The sequence below is a fragment of the Trachurus japonicus genome, chromosome 7 (assembly GCF_045865225.1).
Source record: "Trachurus japonicus isolate A0001 chromosome 7, Traja_1.0".
In the NCBI taxonomy this organism is placed as follows: Eukaryota; Metazoa; Chordata; class Actinopteri; order Carangiformes; family Carangidae; genus Trachurus; species Trachurus japonicus.
Genome location: NC_140913.1, coordinates 2,504,739 through 2,522,621, shown reverse-complemented (window position 1 = coordinate 2,522,621; position 17,883 = coordinate 2,504,739). Strand labels below are relative to the sequence as shown.

The 17,883-nt window shown below is 42.9% G+C and overlaps 1 protein-coding gene across 1 annotated transcript in view; it reads left to right on the top strand.

Annotated features, from left to right (window-relative positions):
• Positions 1-17,883, top strand: part of plxna3 (plexin A3) — a 152,340-nt gene that overhangs the window by 36,555 nt on the left and 97,902 nt on the right. The window contains exons 4-6 of the mRNA XM_085780798.1: positions 1,816-2,363; positions 2,462-2,626; positions 11,646-11,828. Coding sequence (XP_085636924.1) covers positions 1,816-2,363; positions 2,462-2,626; positions 11,646-11,828 — 896 coding nt within the window. The remainder of the gene's footprint in view (positions 1-1,815; positions 2,364-2,461; positions 2,627-11,645; positions 11,829-17,883) is intronic.

Genomic DNA, 17,883 nt, shown 5'->3' with positions numbered 1-17,883 from the left:
CTCAACGTTTATCTCAGCTTTGACCGTCACAGGTCACGTTAGCCGCCACTAATTAATGTTAATCCTGTCAGTAATTTAATGTCGGAACAAAATAAAACCTGCCTGTTTTGGGGGTTTGTGTGTCTGCTCTCAGCCTTCTGAGGGAAGAAGCTTTCCTCCCATCATCATGCTTCAATATTGGTTTTCCTCAGAAATGGTGCTTTAAAGGGATAGTTCACCCAAAATTCAAATTTCACTCATTATCTACTCACCCTCATGTCGACTAAGAGCTGTGAGAATTTTCAGAGTCCTCCGTTCCTTCTCTGAGTTACGGGGGGGTCCGCGCAGCAGTATTTGTCCATATAATGGTTGTGAATGGATACCAACTTTCTTCATCCAAAAAGACACACCAAAAAACATCCAAATACCTCATTTTTCAATTTCTCATGTCGGGACTTCAATACAAGAGGGACATTACAGACGAGCAGTATGGAGGTATTTGGATGTTTTTTGTTGTGTCTTTTTGGACAAAGAAAGTTGGTATCCATTGACAACCATTATATGGACAAATACTGATGCGTGGACTCCCCCCCGTAACTCAGAGAAGGCACGGAGGACTCTGAAAATTCTCACAGCCCTTAGTTGACATGATGGTGTGTAGAACTTTGAATTTTGGGTGAACTATCCCTTTAATTTCCTAAATGCTGATCTAATATGTATGAGACATGTTGAAGTTGGAGCCGTAGGTGGTCATCCTCCGTGCAGCCCATAAATGATGACGCCTGCAAAAACATGTGTTGAGGAGCAGTTTAAACAGATCCCTGTATCTGGTCCTGGAACAGCGTCAAACCGCTCTGTGGTTGTTGAGCTGTGAGCATCTTCAGCCTGTTTTGCACTGAGAGACTTTGTTGTAATGTCATGTCTTGTTGGATTTAGCATCACCTCCTGAACAGGAACTCGCTCCGCACAAAGTGCAAACAAAAGCAAAACATGACACAGCGGTAAGCTTCACTGGGCTCCTGCAGCAGGTTTGAGCTACAGCTGCATCTTAAAGGGACAGTTTGACATTTTGGCAAATTGGCCTATTGCCATAATCCCTATAGTTTTAGGAGAAGGTTCATTACCTTTAATTGTCGGTGCAAGCTATTTTTTAGATCGGCGGGGCAGAGACGTGAGCTCTGCATGGCGCATGATATTTCCTGGCTTTCGCTCACCAAACTCATCAAATACACAATCCAACAACTCCAAAACGCTCTGGTGGACAAGTTGTGACCTGCACATTCACCACGCTATGAAATAATAATGTAACATTACAAGATGGAGTTGTTTTAGAGGCAAATGCGTAGCCGGAACTACATTCCAGACACGGCTGCTGGGCAGAGTGACCTCAAAAGTGAAAGTAGTTCTGAGTATTTGCTTCATGTGTCTTAATGTTATATAACTATATGTTATTATCTCATAGCGTTAACTTGTCCACGAGAGTTGTTGGATTGTGTATTTAGTTTGATGAGGGAAACGTAGAAATCCCATGAGCCTCCGTAGCGTTAGCTGAGCAGCTCATGTTTCTGCCCCACTGATCTAGAAACAGCTTGCACTGACAATTAAATGTTATGAACCTACTGCTAATACTATAGGGATGATGGCAATAGGTGAATTTGAAAAACCTGTTTCCAATCGCATTATCTGGGCGTTTTAGTCGGATCTGGAGAAGTCCAGTATTAGTCGAACTAACACGTTTACATGCACTTCAGTTGTCCAGTTACAGTTGGATTAAGGCCATAATTCATGTAAAAGTCAAAACTTGGTCCTCTCTTTCTCCTCCGGCCTCCTCTGCAGGTGTGGTTGTGGGTGAGGACGACTGGACGGCCGACCCCAAGAGGAAGAAGCCCGCCAAGGGCGGCAGCCGGCTGTTCATCGGTGCCGCCATCGACGGGAAGTCCGAGTATTTCCCCACACTGTCCAGCAGGAAGCTGGTGGCCGACGAGGAGAGCGTCAACATGTTCTCTCTGGTCTACCAGGACGAGTTCGTCTCCTCGCAGATCAAAATCCCGTCGGACACGCTGTCCCTCTACCCGGCTTTCGACATCTACTACGTCTACGGCTTCTCCAGCCGCACGTACGTCTACTTCCTGACGCTGCAGCTGGACACGCAGCTGACGCAGATGGACGCCGGCGGAGAGAAGTTCTTCACCTCCAAGATCGTCAGGATGTGCTCCAACGACACAGAGTTCTACTCGTACGTAGAGTTTCCTCTGGGTTGCACCAAAGACGGCGTGGAGTACCGGCTGGTCCAGGCCGCCTACAAGCAGAAACCGGGGCGTCGTCTGGCCCAGGCGCTCGGCCTCTCCGAGGACGATGATGTCCTGTTCGTCGTCTTCTCACAGGTGAGATAACTGCAGCGGTTTCCTCAGTGTGTTTCAGTGCAGCTCCTCTGGGGTTTGAAGCGGCTCCTCTCACACTCTGCTGCTGTTTGTGTTTTCAGGGTCAGAAGAATCGCTCCAACCCTCCCAGAGAGACCGTCCTCTGTCTGTTCACCCTCCACGACATCAACCTGGCCATGAGGGAGAGGATCCGCTCCTGTTACCGTGGAGAGGGACGCCTCTCGTTGCCGTGGTTACTCAACAAGGAGCTGCCCTGCATCCACACGGTGAGTTAACAGCTCGGAGGTTCATACTTTGACATGTACTTGAAAACTGCAGTCAGGTAGACAGAGGCTGTTTTAACTGAAGTTCATCCGTGCAAAACGACATGTGAAAACATGCTCCACTCTGGCACATGGGAAATGTTGTTTTGGAACATTTTCATGGTGTGTGTGTGAGTGTGTTTTAACAGTGTAGAGACGACAAACTGTGGCTCTGTTTTCTACTCACCTGTAATGACAAAGTGTTGAATCACAAGTCACTAATAATTATTCAAATCATTTTCTATTTCATCTCATTAAAACTAGTAAACATTGAAAATGTTGGAAAACCATCATAACTTCATAAATGTAACACATCAAATCAGGGGTGTCAAACTCATTTTAGTTCAGGGGCCATAAACAGCACAATTTGATCTCAAGTGGGCCGGACCAGTAAAATAATAGCATGATAAACTATAAATAAAAATAACTTTGAATTTTTTCCGTTGTATTAGTACATTATTAAGACGTTTACAGTTAATGATCTATCCTTTTACAAAACATATTATGAAATTTCTCGATGAAAATATGTGCAGTTTCAACAATACAATGCCTCTTCTGTCTTCTATGTAATTTTCACACTTGGCAAATTCATCCCGAGGGCCGGATTGGACCCTCCGCTGTGCCGGTTTTGGCCTGTGGGCCACATGTTTGACACCCCTACATTAAAAGGACAGTGAAACAAAACAGAATGAAAAAGATTTTTTAAAAGGACAAAATCAAACCATATAGGCCTACACAGATGTACTGTGCAAGAAAACAGATATTAAAGGAATTAATAGAATAATAAATACATTTAGAGATTAAAAATAATTTATAAAAATCTATAAAATTCTTCTCGTAAAGAATAACAACATCTCTGTATTCTAAATGAAGAATTAAACCAGGCACAGATAACAAAAACTGGCAGATCATCCAGGAGAGTCCTGGGTTACTATGGTAACAACGGAAATCATTGTGAGAGAAAGCTGACATGGGTGATCAGTCATTAGCCATTAGCTGATGATCCTCAGAGGGTCACAGTCCCACTGACCCCAGACCTGCACCCTGGTCAGCTGTCAGTCACACACACACACACACACACACACACACACACACACACACACACACACACACACACACACACACACACACACACACACACACACACATCCAGTCTAGAGGATCCAGTCAACCTGCGGGTGTTTGGACTGTGGGAGGAGGTGCAGGAGAAAAGCCTCCCACGCAGGAGAGGAGAACAGTTTGCCGTGGGGGAAGATTTAAAAACAGGAGCCAACACCCCTGATGAAAAATATCCACATGGAAAACCTTCTTCAATAGGATTTCAAAATAAAATAAATTTGCAGTTGTATTTTTTAGTAATCTAAAAAAATATTTAAAAAGTAATTTAAAAATTTGAATCATAAGGTGCAAACCTGAAACCCTGTATTTGATATTTATAACAGCTTGTTAAAATGGAGAAAGAGAAGAGGAATGAAACATCTTCCTTCACACATCCACCAAGTTGGTGTGTATTTACAAAACCATGATCATCAGCAACAGTGATGAATAATTATCATAAAAGCAGACAAACAGGCTGCTGCAAGACCACTAGGTGCTTTATGAAAAGAAAAGACAAAAAAACAAGTGGAAGAATTTAACAGTCAGAAGGAAATTAGGTAAAAAGGTGAATGAGAAGCAAAAAGATGTGACGGAGTGAAACCTCTGTGTCTTAGCGTCTTTGTTTCTGTCCCTCTGTGGATACTGTACATCATATGGCCAGAGGCTGCCTGCAGGCTGCCACACACACACACACACACGCACACACACACACACACACACACACACACGGTGCCTCTCTAAAGAACACCAGTTTGTTTCTCGGACGTTTAAAACACAAACCTGTTTTGTCGGAACAGAACAGACAAAAAAACCCAAAACAAAACAACCTCATCAACACGTGAAGCAGAGAAACTGAGCCAGAAGAAGAAGAAGAGAACTCCCCCCTCCCCCCCTCCCCCCATCACTCTCTCTGCCCGCAGTGGGGTTATTCCAGGTCGGGGGTAGATGATGTTCTTATTCATGGCGATAATGGCCTGCAGTGGTAACCATGGCAACCAAGCGAGGGGGGGGGGGACCCGCCAGGAGACGAGTTCAGGGACCGGGCTCGGATTGAGGGAGGGGACTGTAGGTGGAGGGGGAGGGAGGGGGAGGGGGGGGCTCATAGCAACCTACCAACTAATCAACCAGCTAACACATCAACTCATCAAGCCAGCAATCAGCCACACACTGGTGGACAGGAGGAAACACAAGCTTACTGTGGTGTGTGAGAGTGTGTGAGAGAGTGTGTGTGTGTGTGTGTGAGTGAGAGTGTCCAAGGCAAAGTAAAAGAAAGAGAGAGAGAGAGCAGGAGAGACGGGGCGGAGCTTATGTCCAGGCTCTGACCTCCTTCTTTTATCATAAACAGCTGTGTGTGTGTGTGTGTGTGTGTGTGTGTGTGTGTGTGTGTGTGGTGTGTGTGTGTGTGTGTGTGTGTGTGTGTGTGTGTGTGTGTGTGTGTGTGTGTGTGTGTGTGTGTGTGTGTGTGTGTGTGTGTGTGTGTGTGTGTGTGTGTGTGTGTGTGTGTGTGTGTGTGTGTGTGTGTGTGTGTGTGTGTGTGTGTCTCGTACCTTCAGGACCTTTCTTCACAGTTAGTAATGATCCCTCTGCTGCGCACACACATTTGAAATATTTATTTTTTGCCCACATAATAAAGAAGTAAAAGGGTTCTTGCACAAGGGACATAAATACTGCCAATGCCGTTGACAATGGAAGACGCTCAGTCACAAAACGCCTGGGCAGCTAAACACCGTTACATACAAAATGACCTACAGGTCAGATAGAAAACAGACATTCAACGATACAAAAAACATTGTCTCCTCCTCCAAATTGAGCGGCTACCAATAATAACTGAGACCGAGCAGCACCTGGCCAACTGTTTAGCTCTTCTTTTAGAGAGGCCGGCCATCTGAAGGCCCCTCACAACCAACTTATGCACATGCCCCAGACTACCAAATATAAAGATTAGAAGTTTACATCTGTAGCCCAGCTGAGAGATGGTCTGCTTCAGCTGCTGCTATTTCAGCACTTTGGTTAGAAAGGCCTCCTGTCAAAGGTACAGCCGACCTGCAGAATGAGCACCTCTCTGTGCTTTTCATTAACAACAACAACATCAGGAGTATTAGCTGTTAGAGAACATTGAGACATCATTACACAGGCTGAACATGCTCGGCTTCACAGTAGAATGTTTATACAGCATGATGGTAGATATAGATATCTGCTGATATCAAATCTACAATTCTGTCATGCCTACATATGTAGAGCCCTCTGTAAACATGGCAACCATTTAAGATGTGAGACGTGGTTTCAGCTATTTGTTCACTGCTGTGGTGTATACAGTAAGGAGCATTTAGTTGGTAAAACCTGTAGTCTCGCTTTTATAGCAAATGTAACAACGTCATCCAGGGCAGCATTTCTGAACACAGCATGTGACACTTACACACACACACACTTACACACACACATATATACTTGTGAGGACCCTCACTGCCACAAGTCAAGTTCACGGCGAGTCCAGGTTTCACGTGATGCAGACCTGACGGGTCCCCGTGGGTCCCTGCAGACCCCCATGTGGACGTCTGCATCATGCAGCTCTGAACCTGAGCCCACGTGGACTCAGACTGGTGCATTACCCTGAGCTCTGTGTTTGTTTTGTTCCACTTTCTGTGTGGCACTGTTCTCCTCTCCTCACTGCTGTCCGCTCACCATCTTGTTTTCTAGTGTGCCTGCCCCTGACTGTCATATTTGGGGCGTGCAGGTCTGCAGCTGTCAGTTCAGGAGCGGGATCAGGACTAACATCTGGATCCATCCACACCCTGAACTGAAGCTAAACCTCAGACCTTAAATGGTTAACCAGGCTCAGTAGATGCAGAAGCTCTGCTTCAGTAGAGGATCTTTGATCCTGCTGTGTCCTGACTTGGTTCACGTCGTGTGATCACAGGTCGGCTAACAGAGAAAGATGAAGGTGAAAATGGAGCAAAAGTGAAATAATGAGATAAAACAAGACTGAGCGTGTTTACAGACGGCTCTGACAGATCCAACCTGGGCTGTCTGTCTGTGGAGGAGGAGGAGGAGGAGGAGGAGGAGGAGGAGGTGGTGAGGTCCAGCACAGGACTGATGCGTCGTTACGTGGAACTGATAATGAAGTTGTGTAACAGGAGGTTGGATGTAGAGATCAGTGTTTCCTCCTCCGTCTGTGTCTGAGACCGGGTCCACACTGAGAAGTTGTGTAACATGTTCCGTTTATAGAGACACGATGGAGTGGAGCAGCGTCTGAGCTGCAGAACCAGCCTGTCCCACTGATCCAGGACTGACCAAGGACCAGTGCTGGGCACGTTACTTTTTCTTTTTAAGTATATTTTATGGGGACTTTTTGCCTTTTAAAGGGATATTTCAACATTTTGGCAAAGTTGCCCATTGCCATAATCCCTATAGTCATAGCAGTAGGTTTGTTACCTTTAATTGTCGGTGCAAGCTGTTTTTCGATCAGCGGGGCAGAGATACGAGCTGCTCAGCTAACGCTAGGGAGGCGCATAGTATTTCCGGATTTCCCTCATCAAACTCATCAAACACACAATCCAACAACTCCACAATGCTCTGGTGGACAAGTTGTGACCTGCACATTCACCACGCTATGAGATAATAACGTATAATTATGTAACATTTAGACACATGAAGCAAATACTCAGAACTAATTGCGCTTTTGAAATCACTCTGCTGAGCAGCCGTGTCTGGAATCTGCAGGTCACAACTTGTCCACCAGAGCGTTGTGGAGTTGTTGGATTGTGTATTTGATGAGTTTGATGAGAGAAACCCAGAAATATATGCCTGTGTAGCGTTAGTTTAGCAGCTTGTATCTCTGCCCCGCTGAAAAACAGCTTGCACGACAATCAAAGGTAACGAACCTACTGCTATGACTAGTCTAGTAGCCAGGGGGGGTTCCCATGCACCCGAAAGATATATTTTTCTAACGTAGCTTTTTGTAATCCTTAAGGTGTCTAGTAAATGAATTTTGATGATCCCCGCGCCAATTATTGTCCCATGCATGTTTTTTTTGAACATCTTTTGTGGCCATCCTGGATTTCCGACTGTGAAAAATGAAAAATGTTAATCTATATAGCTCCTGAACTATACATCCTACAGAGACAACTGACCCCATTTTCTTTTTGTCTTGGCATGAGGAATTGGTAGAGATGAAGACTGCCATGATTAAATCATGTGTGGTACATAAAAAATCAAAAAAACATAAAAAAAAGTTAAAACAACGGCGGAATTCTATCACAGGAACTCCTTCCCAATGCGCACTATTGACATTTTTTTCCTAACTTTTATATTTTTACAATCTTCAAGATGTCTTGTAAACAAATTTTGATGATCCCAACCTGAAATATTATCCCATGTATGTTTATTTAGGCTATTTTGGCTGCCACCACCTGGATTTCCTAACATGATTTTTGAACATTTCGAAGTGTTTAATTTGGCCTTCAGTAGCTTGTGAGGGGTCAAACTAGGGGTTTTTCACGATTCTGAGTTGATTGCAAGCATTAGTTTTTCACCCAAAACACTCCTTGATGGTAAAAAAACAGCCATGCCCACATTTCCCGCTCATCGGAACCCCCTACACACACACCCCCACCACCAATACAATGTATTACAGAGAGGCTATTCCTTAGCATGGCAGGGGTTGTCTTTAATGTCACATGAATACAGTATGTATTTTTTAATATTTTTACAATCTTTAAGATGTCTTGTAAACAAATGATGATGATCCCAGTCTGAAATATTGTCCTATGTATGTTTTTTTTAGCTATATTGGTTGCCACCCTGGATTTCCTAACATGAAAAACAAAAATGTAAGATCGAAATAACTGTGAGTAGGGAAACATTACCAAAATCTGGGAACTAAGTCCTTACCAAGAAATTTCTCCACTATTGTGTTCAGGAAGGTGTGTAATATCACATATTAAAATGTTGAAATTCAACTCCCATGGGAAACCTCCTAAAAAACTGCTGAAAGTTGGGGTACCTGGCACCGGATTTTTGAAAATTCCGAAATGTTTGATTTGGCCATTTAATCCCATCGGTCACAAAAGTGACCGTAAAAAGTATTTAATATAAATATAAATAAAATATAATAAATAATATTATAAAAAAATAAAAATATTAAAAATTCATGTGACATTAAAGAAGGAGTGTTTTGGGTGAAAAACGAATGCTTGCAATCAACTCAGAATCGTGAAAAACCCCTAGTTTGACCCCTCACAAGCTACTTAAGGCCAAATTAAACACTTCGGAATGTTCAAAAATCATGTTAGGAAATCCAGGTGGTGGCAGCCAAAATAGCCTAAATAAACATACATGGGATAATATTTCAGGTTGGGATCATCAAAATTTGTTTACAAGACATCTTGAAGATTGTAAAAATATAAAAGTTAGGAAAAAAATGTCAATAGTGCGCATTGGGAAGGAGTTCCTGTGAAAGAATTCCGCCGTTGTTTTAACTTTTTTTTGTGTTTTTTTGATTTTTTATGTACCACACATGATTTAATCATGGCAATCTTCATCTCTACCAATTCCTCATGCCAAGACAAAAAGAAAATGGGGTCAGTTGTCTCTGTAGGATGTACAGTTCAGGAGCTATATAGATTAACATTTTTCATTTTTCACAGTCGGAAATCCAGGATGGCCACAAAAGATGTTCAAAAAAAACATGCATGGGACAATAATTGGCGCGGGGATCATCAAAATTCATTTACTAGACACCTTAAGGATTACAAAAAGCTAAGTTAGAAAAATATATCTTTCGGGTGCATGGGAACCCCCCCTGGCTACTAGACTAATAGGGCTTATGGCAATGGGGGAAATTGCCAAAATGTTGAAATATCCCTTTAATTGATAGTATAGTCAAGAGTGACAGGAAATGGGGAGGCAGAGAAACAGGGAATGACATGCAGCAAAGGGCCACCAGAATTGGGAATCGATCCGGAGCCGGCTGCAGTGAGGACTGTATGTCCTCTGCATATGGACCACTGAGCTAAAGGACGCCCTGGACACGTTACTTTCCCCAAAATGTAACTGAGTTAGTAACTGAATTACTACATTATAAAAGTAACTAATTACTAGGTAAAGTAACTATTACTTTTTTATAAAATGCTCAAATATGTAAAATTACTTGGGCTCACCCCCCTAACGCTGCGTCATGGAGTCTGTCTGTGTGGAGGAATACTGAGTTGTTTTTTTTCTGACTATTTCATGGACTAAAAAAATGTGTAGGCTATATAACGTAGACTTTAAGTGGTGTATTGTTTTGTGACAGGACTTCTTGAGTCAAGTAACGGAGCATTTTATTGCCAGTAATGGTAACGGTGTTATAACGAGGGAAACAGTAACTTTTTTGATTACTCGTTACTGAAAAAAGTAGTGCCGTTATTTAATAACCCTGTTATTCCCATCACTGTCCAGGACTGATCCAGGACTGATCCAGGACTGATCCAGGACTCGGTGTGATGCCGATCCAGTTTTTTAGGGTCAAAGATACAGTGACAGTTCCAGTCTTATGTATGAACTGTGACTGTACTCAGTGATTCAGAGCTGAACTCAGATCTGATCTGAGACCTGTTAAACACAGTTAAACAAACATTTCTGGGATTCTCTGGGTTTCCACCCTGTTGTGCTGCTGCGATGAATCAATGCCTGAACCCGCTAATGACAGGGTGTTAGCTAAACTCTGTGTGTGTGTCTTTGTGTGTGTGTGTGTGTGTGTGTGTGTGTGTGTGTGTGTGTGTGTGTGTGTGTGTGTGTGTGTGTGTGGACCCTGTAATAAGCCTGCTCCTCCCTGTTCTATATTCTCTCTACATACAGAAACCTGACACACTCTGAGGCCGTGGTGACGTCCGTCTCTGTAACTGAATCAAGCTGCTTCTCTGAGTTCACTCAGACTGAGCCGTTGTCTGCTTCATTTGTGTCAAAGATGGCGTTGTTGGGGAAGATGCACCGCTCTCGTCAAACTCCGATGTTTGTTCTTCCTGCCTCATCCTCCACATCCGCTCTGTGATCACCGCTCATCGGTCGCGGCAGCAGCTCGACAGCTGTCAAACAGCTGTCAGGATTAGTTTATTCGCTGATCGACACAAACTGTTTCTGATCATTGATTAACCCTTTAATAGACTCCTTTATCTGTGTGCACAAGCCTGACAGCAATGCACTCAAACTCAAAAAGGTTCCTGCTCTTCTTCTTTTCTTTTTGAAGGAAACTTCACTTTTTAACTGCAGGATTTCCAGACAAATCAGAAAAGACACCGAATTAAAGCTACAGAGACACAAAAATGAAAGAAATCTACTTTTTCTCTGCTCAAAAATAATAAATGTAAAGTCTGAAGGAGGCTGAGTCTAAACCAGGTCTGTGTCTTCACCTGATGCAGTGATGTGAGGATCCTGAAAAGAACCAGGAGATGCAAACAATGACTGAGTGAGTCTAATCCAGACCAGAACCAAATTAGCTGTTCAGAGTGGATAAAAAAATTTCAAGTTGTTGGTAGCAACTTCCAAAATTCAAGAATTTCATTCCTTTCTCTGTCGCAAATGAGAAGTTTAAATCTTTGTGATTTGAACCAGAGGCCGAATGAAACAGTCACTGTGAGGCTTAGGAAGGATTAAAGAGTCTTTTTAAAAAATATTTTATAGCCATAAAGATTCATTGATTATTCAAGAAAATGACCAGTGGATGTGGTCAGCAATGAGAATAATCACAGCTGCAGCTCTGATCTTAAAACGAACATCATCAAACTCCTGAGAGGTTTTTTGGTTCTTGCAGCAGAGACACACGAGTCCTGATGGAGGAAACATCACAGCTAGAACCGACTGAACTTCAACGTCTCCTCCCTTCTTCTTCTTCTTCTTCTTCCCACAGCCGAAGCAGATCGGAGATGACTTCTGTGGTCTGGTCCTGAACCAGCCGCTGGGAGGCCTGAGGGTCATCGAGGGCAACCCGCTGTACGAGGACCGCACCGAGGGCATGGGCGCCGTGGCGGCCTACACCTACGGAGAGCACACGGTGGTGTTCGTGGGGACGCGCAGCGGGCAGCTGAAGAAGGTAAGGACCGGGAGGAGAGGAGGGAGGGAGGAGGGAGGGAGAGACGGAGGGAAAATGTCTGCTTGATTTGTTGATGCTGCAGTGTGAGCTGACTGCGAGCAGGGAAGAGATTTGTGTTTTAAATTGTTGCTTCACAGAGAGAGAGAGAGAGAGAGAGAGAGAGAGAGAGGGAGGATGGAGACGGGACAGAGTGTGTGAGAGCTGCCGGTTCCTCTGCTCAGAGAAAATGGCTGCATGAATGTTTTAAAATCGCTTTTGGCTCTTTGACTGCTTTCTAGTGTTTCTATTTAAGGAGGCAGAGGAGGAAAGCTGCAGAGAAAATTGCCTTATTCATGTTTAAAGTTGCCTGGGTCTCTTATAGTTCTGTGGTCTGAGTCGGACTCGTCATCACTTCTCAGCTCTGATTGTCTGATTCATGTGGTTCGGTTTCCTGTTTCCCTCCTCAGACATCTGACTGTTTGCTCCATCTGACACCTCAAAGCTTTTAGCTTAAAGCTGAATTAATATGATGTAATGGCTGTGATTAAAATGTGGTGAATTTATAGAAGATTCTCCTCTTAGCAGTGAAGGAAGATCAGATCAGATCAGATCAGATCAGATCAGATCAGATCAGATCAGATCAGATCAGATCAGATCAGATCAGATCAGATCAGATCAGATCAGATCAGATCAAGTGAGAGTCTTGAATTACAAATACCTTTTAATCATTTTTTTTAAATGTAGTTTTCTTTGTAGAAAAACACCAACAGAAGGATTCATCCAATATGTCTCCCACCAATGCAACAACCAGATAGAAATCAGGCCTTATAAATACACTGTTACCTATAACATTGGATTACAATTTTTTTCTTAAATGATTGTGACAATGTAAATTTTTCTTGATATATAAATCGTCTCAAAACTGTATTGATAAGACTTAAGACAGTTTGTTAATCCCACACATGGGAAATTTGGTTGTTACAGCAGCATTTGTAACATACAAGGTAAAAAAGTAGAAGAATAGCAATTATAGAGATACAAAAACCATGTAAGACAAACATATAGTTATACCAAAAAGTAGACATTTATTTACAAGAATAGAATACAATGACATACACAGTGTTGGTAGTTGTAAGGGATGATCAATCTCTTCCAAACATATTGCTGTGAAAATGAAACCACAATTAACCTTTATAATAGGCTCAGAATAAAAAGGGGAATGTGTCTGAAAGCTAAGTTTTATGGGCAACAGTGTATTATGGAATAATATTGTCTGTTTTCTTTTCCTCCACAAAAGTCACAAATGGCTGCCAAATTCCACAGAGTTTTATAATAGACTCTTGCAGTGAATATTGCGTCTGAATTTCAAATTCTTGAACAGAAATACCAAAATATTCTCAGCTTCATGTTGTTTAAGTATCTCTATATACTAAAAAATAAACAAAGTGAGAAAGGCTAAGAATCAAGTTTGTATTTGTGTATTTCTGATGAATGATAGATGTTCAGCTAGTAGAGCAGCACAGCACATGATCTGATCTCAGTCACGTTTCTGGAGATTGTCGTCTTGAGTCTGAAGAGAATTCATCCTCACCGAAAGAGACAACATATGGATTTTATCAATGTTGAAGATTTGCTAATTAAATACAGTTTTTAATTGATATCCTGATAGAATAGATAGAAATAGCTGCTGCAGTGCTTAGTTTCTCATTCATCACAGGAGTGTTGCTGCTACACAGATTGAAACATTTGGAAAAGAGAGTCCAGGTGTGAGATCTGTGCTCCAAAGATTCATGCTCCAGCCTTCAGCAGCGGCTTCATAATAATAATAATAACCATAAGCAGTATAGATATCTGATAAATATTTCATTTCTTTTACATATTTTCCGCTGCCTCTGAACCTGGGCCTCTGTCATTCCTCCATATGTGCTCAGCCTGCTCTCTGCTGCCTGCGGCTCTGTTGTTATTATTGTTATCTGGAGCTGAAAATAAGCTCAACGTTGTTTTGATTTCATAACACAGCAAACACAATCTGTTCATTTCCAGGGTTTTTATTCACAGACAGGACAGATAAACAGCAGAGAGGTGTAGAGGCAGGATTAAAGAGGCGCGAGCCGGGGCAGACAGACGCCGGAGCGCGGTCTCCGCAGAGACAGACGTTCTCAGCCTCGTCCAACGCCGCAGAGTCGTGCAGCCCCGCTCCGTCTTCTCAGAAGGCTGCAGTTATTCACACGGTCTGCCGCTGTCAGGAAAATGTCCCACTTAGCAACACAAATGTCTGTTTTGTGTCTGCTCCTGAGCAGCACTGTCCCTCAAAGAGTCACCAGTCCCCCTGCAGGACAAGACGCGCTCCTCTCTGGAGGATTTAACACCTGAGTCTGAAGAAGCCACCAGACTCGGAGCAGATGAAAGGGCTGTGATGAGTCTGTGAGGCGGACTTAATGAGGGACATTTGAGTCTGGGATCTTAAGGAGTTTTAATTGGCTTTGAAAACCTGATCACAGACTCAGAGATCTGTGATCAGGTAAATTAATCTCTGATTATTGATCCGTCTGTTTATCCAATATTAAGTGAGATCTCACAAAAAATACATTTTGCACAAAAATGCCATCTGATCTGGTCAGGAAGTGTCCTGGCCTCATCCCTGCTCTATCTCCATCATTTTCCATCTTCATCTTTGGCCACCCTTAGGATCATGTTTAATTTCTCTCTCCAGCAGACTGAGCTCAGAGGGTCACAGCAGAGATGTTGAATCCTTCTGTGAACCTGCTGTTGCGTATAATGCACAACCACCTAAATAACCTTTGAAATATTTAATAGAACCTCCCAGCACAAAAGTTCTTAACTAGATCTTCCACTAGAATGTCCTTGAGAACCTTCTGAGCAACTACTAAAATCCCAAGGTACACTAGAACTTCATATAGATTTTCTTAACTATGGAAGCTTACAAGAACTACTAAAAACAACTCAAATCTTGAAGCTCAAAAGACCCACTCAAATCTTAAGGTCCCCTTCAACCCCATAGGTAAATGCTGAGGTCCTAGCTTCTGAAAGGACCACTAAAACTTTAAGGTCCCAAAGAACCTATTACAGAAGATAGAAACCCAGAGGAACTACAACAATCTTATGAAGGTACATTATAACTTCTTCTGGGTTCCCAAACTCTTAAAACCCAGCAGCGTCACCTAAAGAACAACTAAAACCTTGAAGCTGCTCAGAGCCAGTAAAATCTTAATGTCAATTAGATCTAATGCCAAACTGCTAAATGTTTTTGAAATCCCTAGAACCTCCTGAGGAACCACTAAAATCTTTTGGATCCTCAAGAATCTCATACAGAACCGCTAAATTCTTAAAGATCACTTAAAAAAGAGGCATTACTGCAATTTATACCGGTCCAGAGGAACCTCCTAAGGTCCTCTTTAACATCTTGAATTCCGACTTGAACTTGAAGCTTCCTAAATTCCATTTGGCACCTCCAGAAAAATAATTAAACCCTTCTTAAGGGCCCACAGAACCAGTAAAATCTTAATGGTCCTTTGAACCTCTATGATTTCCTGAGGGTCCATCAGAACCAATTGAGGAACCACTAAAATCAGCATAGCTCCTTTTAGAAGAACCATCAAAATCAACTAAATTCCACTAGAACCACCAAAGAAACCGCTAAAATCTTAAATCTCACCAGAACCACCTGAGAAGCCATTAAACTTTTCTTAAGTGCCAGCAAAAACCTCTGAAGGAACCACTATGTACACATGGTACCAGATTAAAGTTTAATTACATGTAATCTTAAACGTCACGTCCATCAGATGGACCTCTGCTGTCGAGCTGAAACGCTGCACAGATCCACATTTAGAGGTTCCCGGGTTCATTTTTCCAGAACCTTTAATCAAGTCAAAATGCACATGTTCCGTTTCACATTGTGGTGCATTAGAAAGTGATCTGTGTTTATTTACTCTGGTACCTCTGAATCAAAGGAACCTGAACCCTCCGGCTGCACATGCACCACCCCCCACACTTGAGACACATTAATCTGCATCACCACCATCATTTAAATTAAAAGATGCATTAAAACCCTCTCTTCCCTCCACATTTGACCGCACAATCATCTCCATTTTCCAGCCTGTGAACGATGAATTTTAATTGCCTGAAAACTAAAAATGGAGGCTGGGTGATGTGAATGAATCCTCTCTGTGCTCACCCTGCTCACCTCTCCTCCCACACAGCTGCCGCTTTAATATTCATTCACATGGGGAGATATTCCTCTGAAAGCTGACCTCGCAGTTCGACGGATGGAGAGGAGAACAGAGGGAGAGAGGGAGGACGAGGGTGGAACAGCCGGAGGCGGAGTCTGTGTAGTGAACAGATTGGTGGAAATGGCTGGTTTGGTTTTAGATGTTGGGCTCTGTATGACTCGGAGTTGGCGGAGAACACTTTCTATGTTTAGTCAAGCAGCCGCCTCCTCCTCCTCCTCCTCGTCCTCGTCCTCCTCCTCCTCCTCCTCCTCCTCCTTCTGCCCTCTGAGCTGCTGCAGTCCAACAAACTCTCTGCTGCTTCAACCGCCAACTAGACAATTACAAATAGAGCAGGAATACAAACTGCCCCAGGCCCTGCAGAGTCAGTCTGAGATCCAGCACCAAACCTCCGTCTTGGAATCCACTCAGTTCTTATCATCTGGGCCTGTTTTCTCCCTCATTTTTTAATTTTTTTTTACTGAACGTTATTTGCAATGATTGGCCTGATTAAGGAGAGTCATGACATCACTTCCTGTCTAGAACACTGCAGTTTCTCATTTAACATCTTTGCTACCGGCCTCTCTCTCTGTCCCTGATGGTTTATACTTTTAATTTGTGAGCACAGAAAAAAACACAATGTGCATGTAGAAACTACAAATATGGCAGCTTAAAGGGATAGTAGCATTTTTTTTTAAAGTGGGGTTGTATGATCTACAAATAGCCCCTAAGTACTTTAATTGCAGTAGAAGACTCTCTGCACTCCTCCCGTTAGCAACGCCAGCCCATAGCCCTGCCCATAGCCCTGCCCAGAGATTTACAACATACAGTGTTGTGAACAGACCCAAAGAAACGGCCTATTTTCGTGGCCTAAAAGAGGTTTTACCTGAAAAAAAATACACAGTTCCATTGTTCGCTATAATATAATTTTTTCCAGCCCCTCAAAGTGCAGGAAAAACACAGCTTTTATTTGGAGCTAACAATTAAAGTACTGAGGGGCTATTTGTAGATCATACAACCGCACTTTAAAAAAATGCTACTATCCCTTTAAGGTCTTCATCAAGATTTCAGCCATAGCCATGAAACTCACCCACGCTTATGTCTCCATGTCCCCTGCTGTGACTACAGACATGTCTGAACCAACCTCAGATGCTCCACCAGGTGTTTGACCCTTGAATCCCTAGGGCTGATGGGATATGGTGTTTCTTCAAGCCTGGGGGATCAACAACAGATCTGTAGTTTTACATGAGGTTTTACAGGGAGAGCTGTAAAGACATTTGTTGTCACTTTCCATCTTCAAATCTGAAATGCAGCTGCCCCGTGTTTATCTGCATCCTCCTGTCGAGCAACAACCACAACCACAGCACTATAAAACAGACTTGATCCTAAAATTGATGAATCATTGGTGATTTTTCAAGCAGACATTCGGAACATTTCCTCTCATCTGTGAGGATCCGCAGCTGGTCTTTGTCTTTGGACTGCCCGTTTGGTGATGTCATGTTAGGATTCAGATGTTTTAACACTGCTCTCTGGTGTCCTATTGATTTACCAACAGATTAAGGTGAACGGTAAGAAAGGATCAAGGTTGGAGGATTGTAGAGACTGAAACGGTTTTATCTTGTGACTCTTCTCAGTGGAACGTTGTGAGCTGGTATTTTACCTTTGTGCTTTCTTGGTACCGACTGAGCTGTGTCTGTTGTGTAAAGCACCAACACCTGTCATCAAATGGAAGTTAAAGCTCCATACAGTATAAAGGTAGATGTTTGTGTTAAAGCTCCATACAGTATAAAGGTAGATGTTTGTGTTAAAGCTCCATACAGTATAAAGGTAGATGTTTGTGTTAAAGCTCC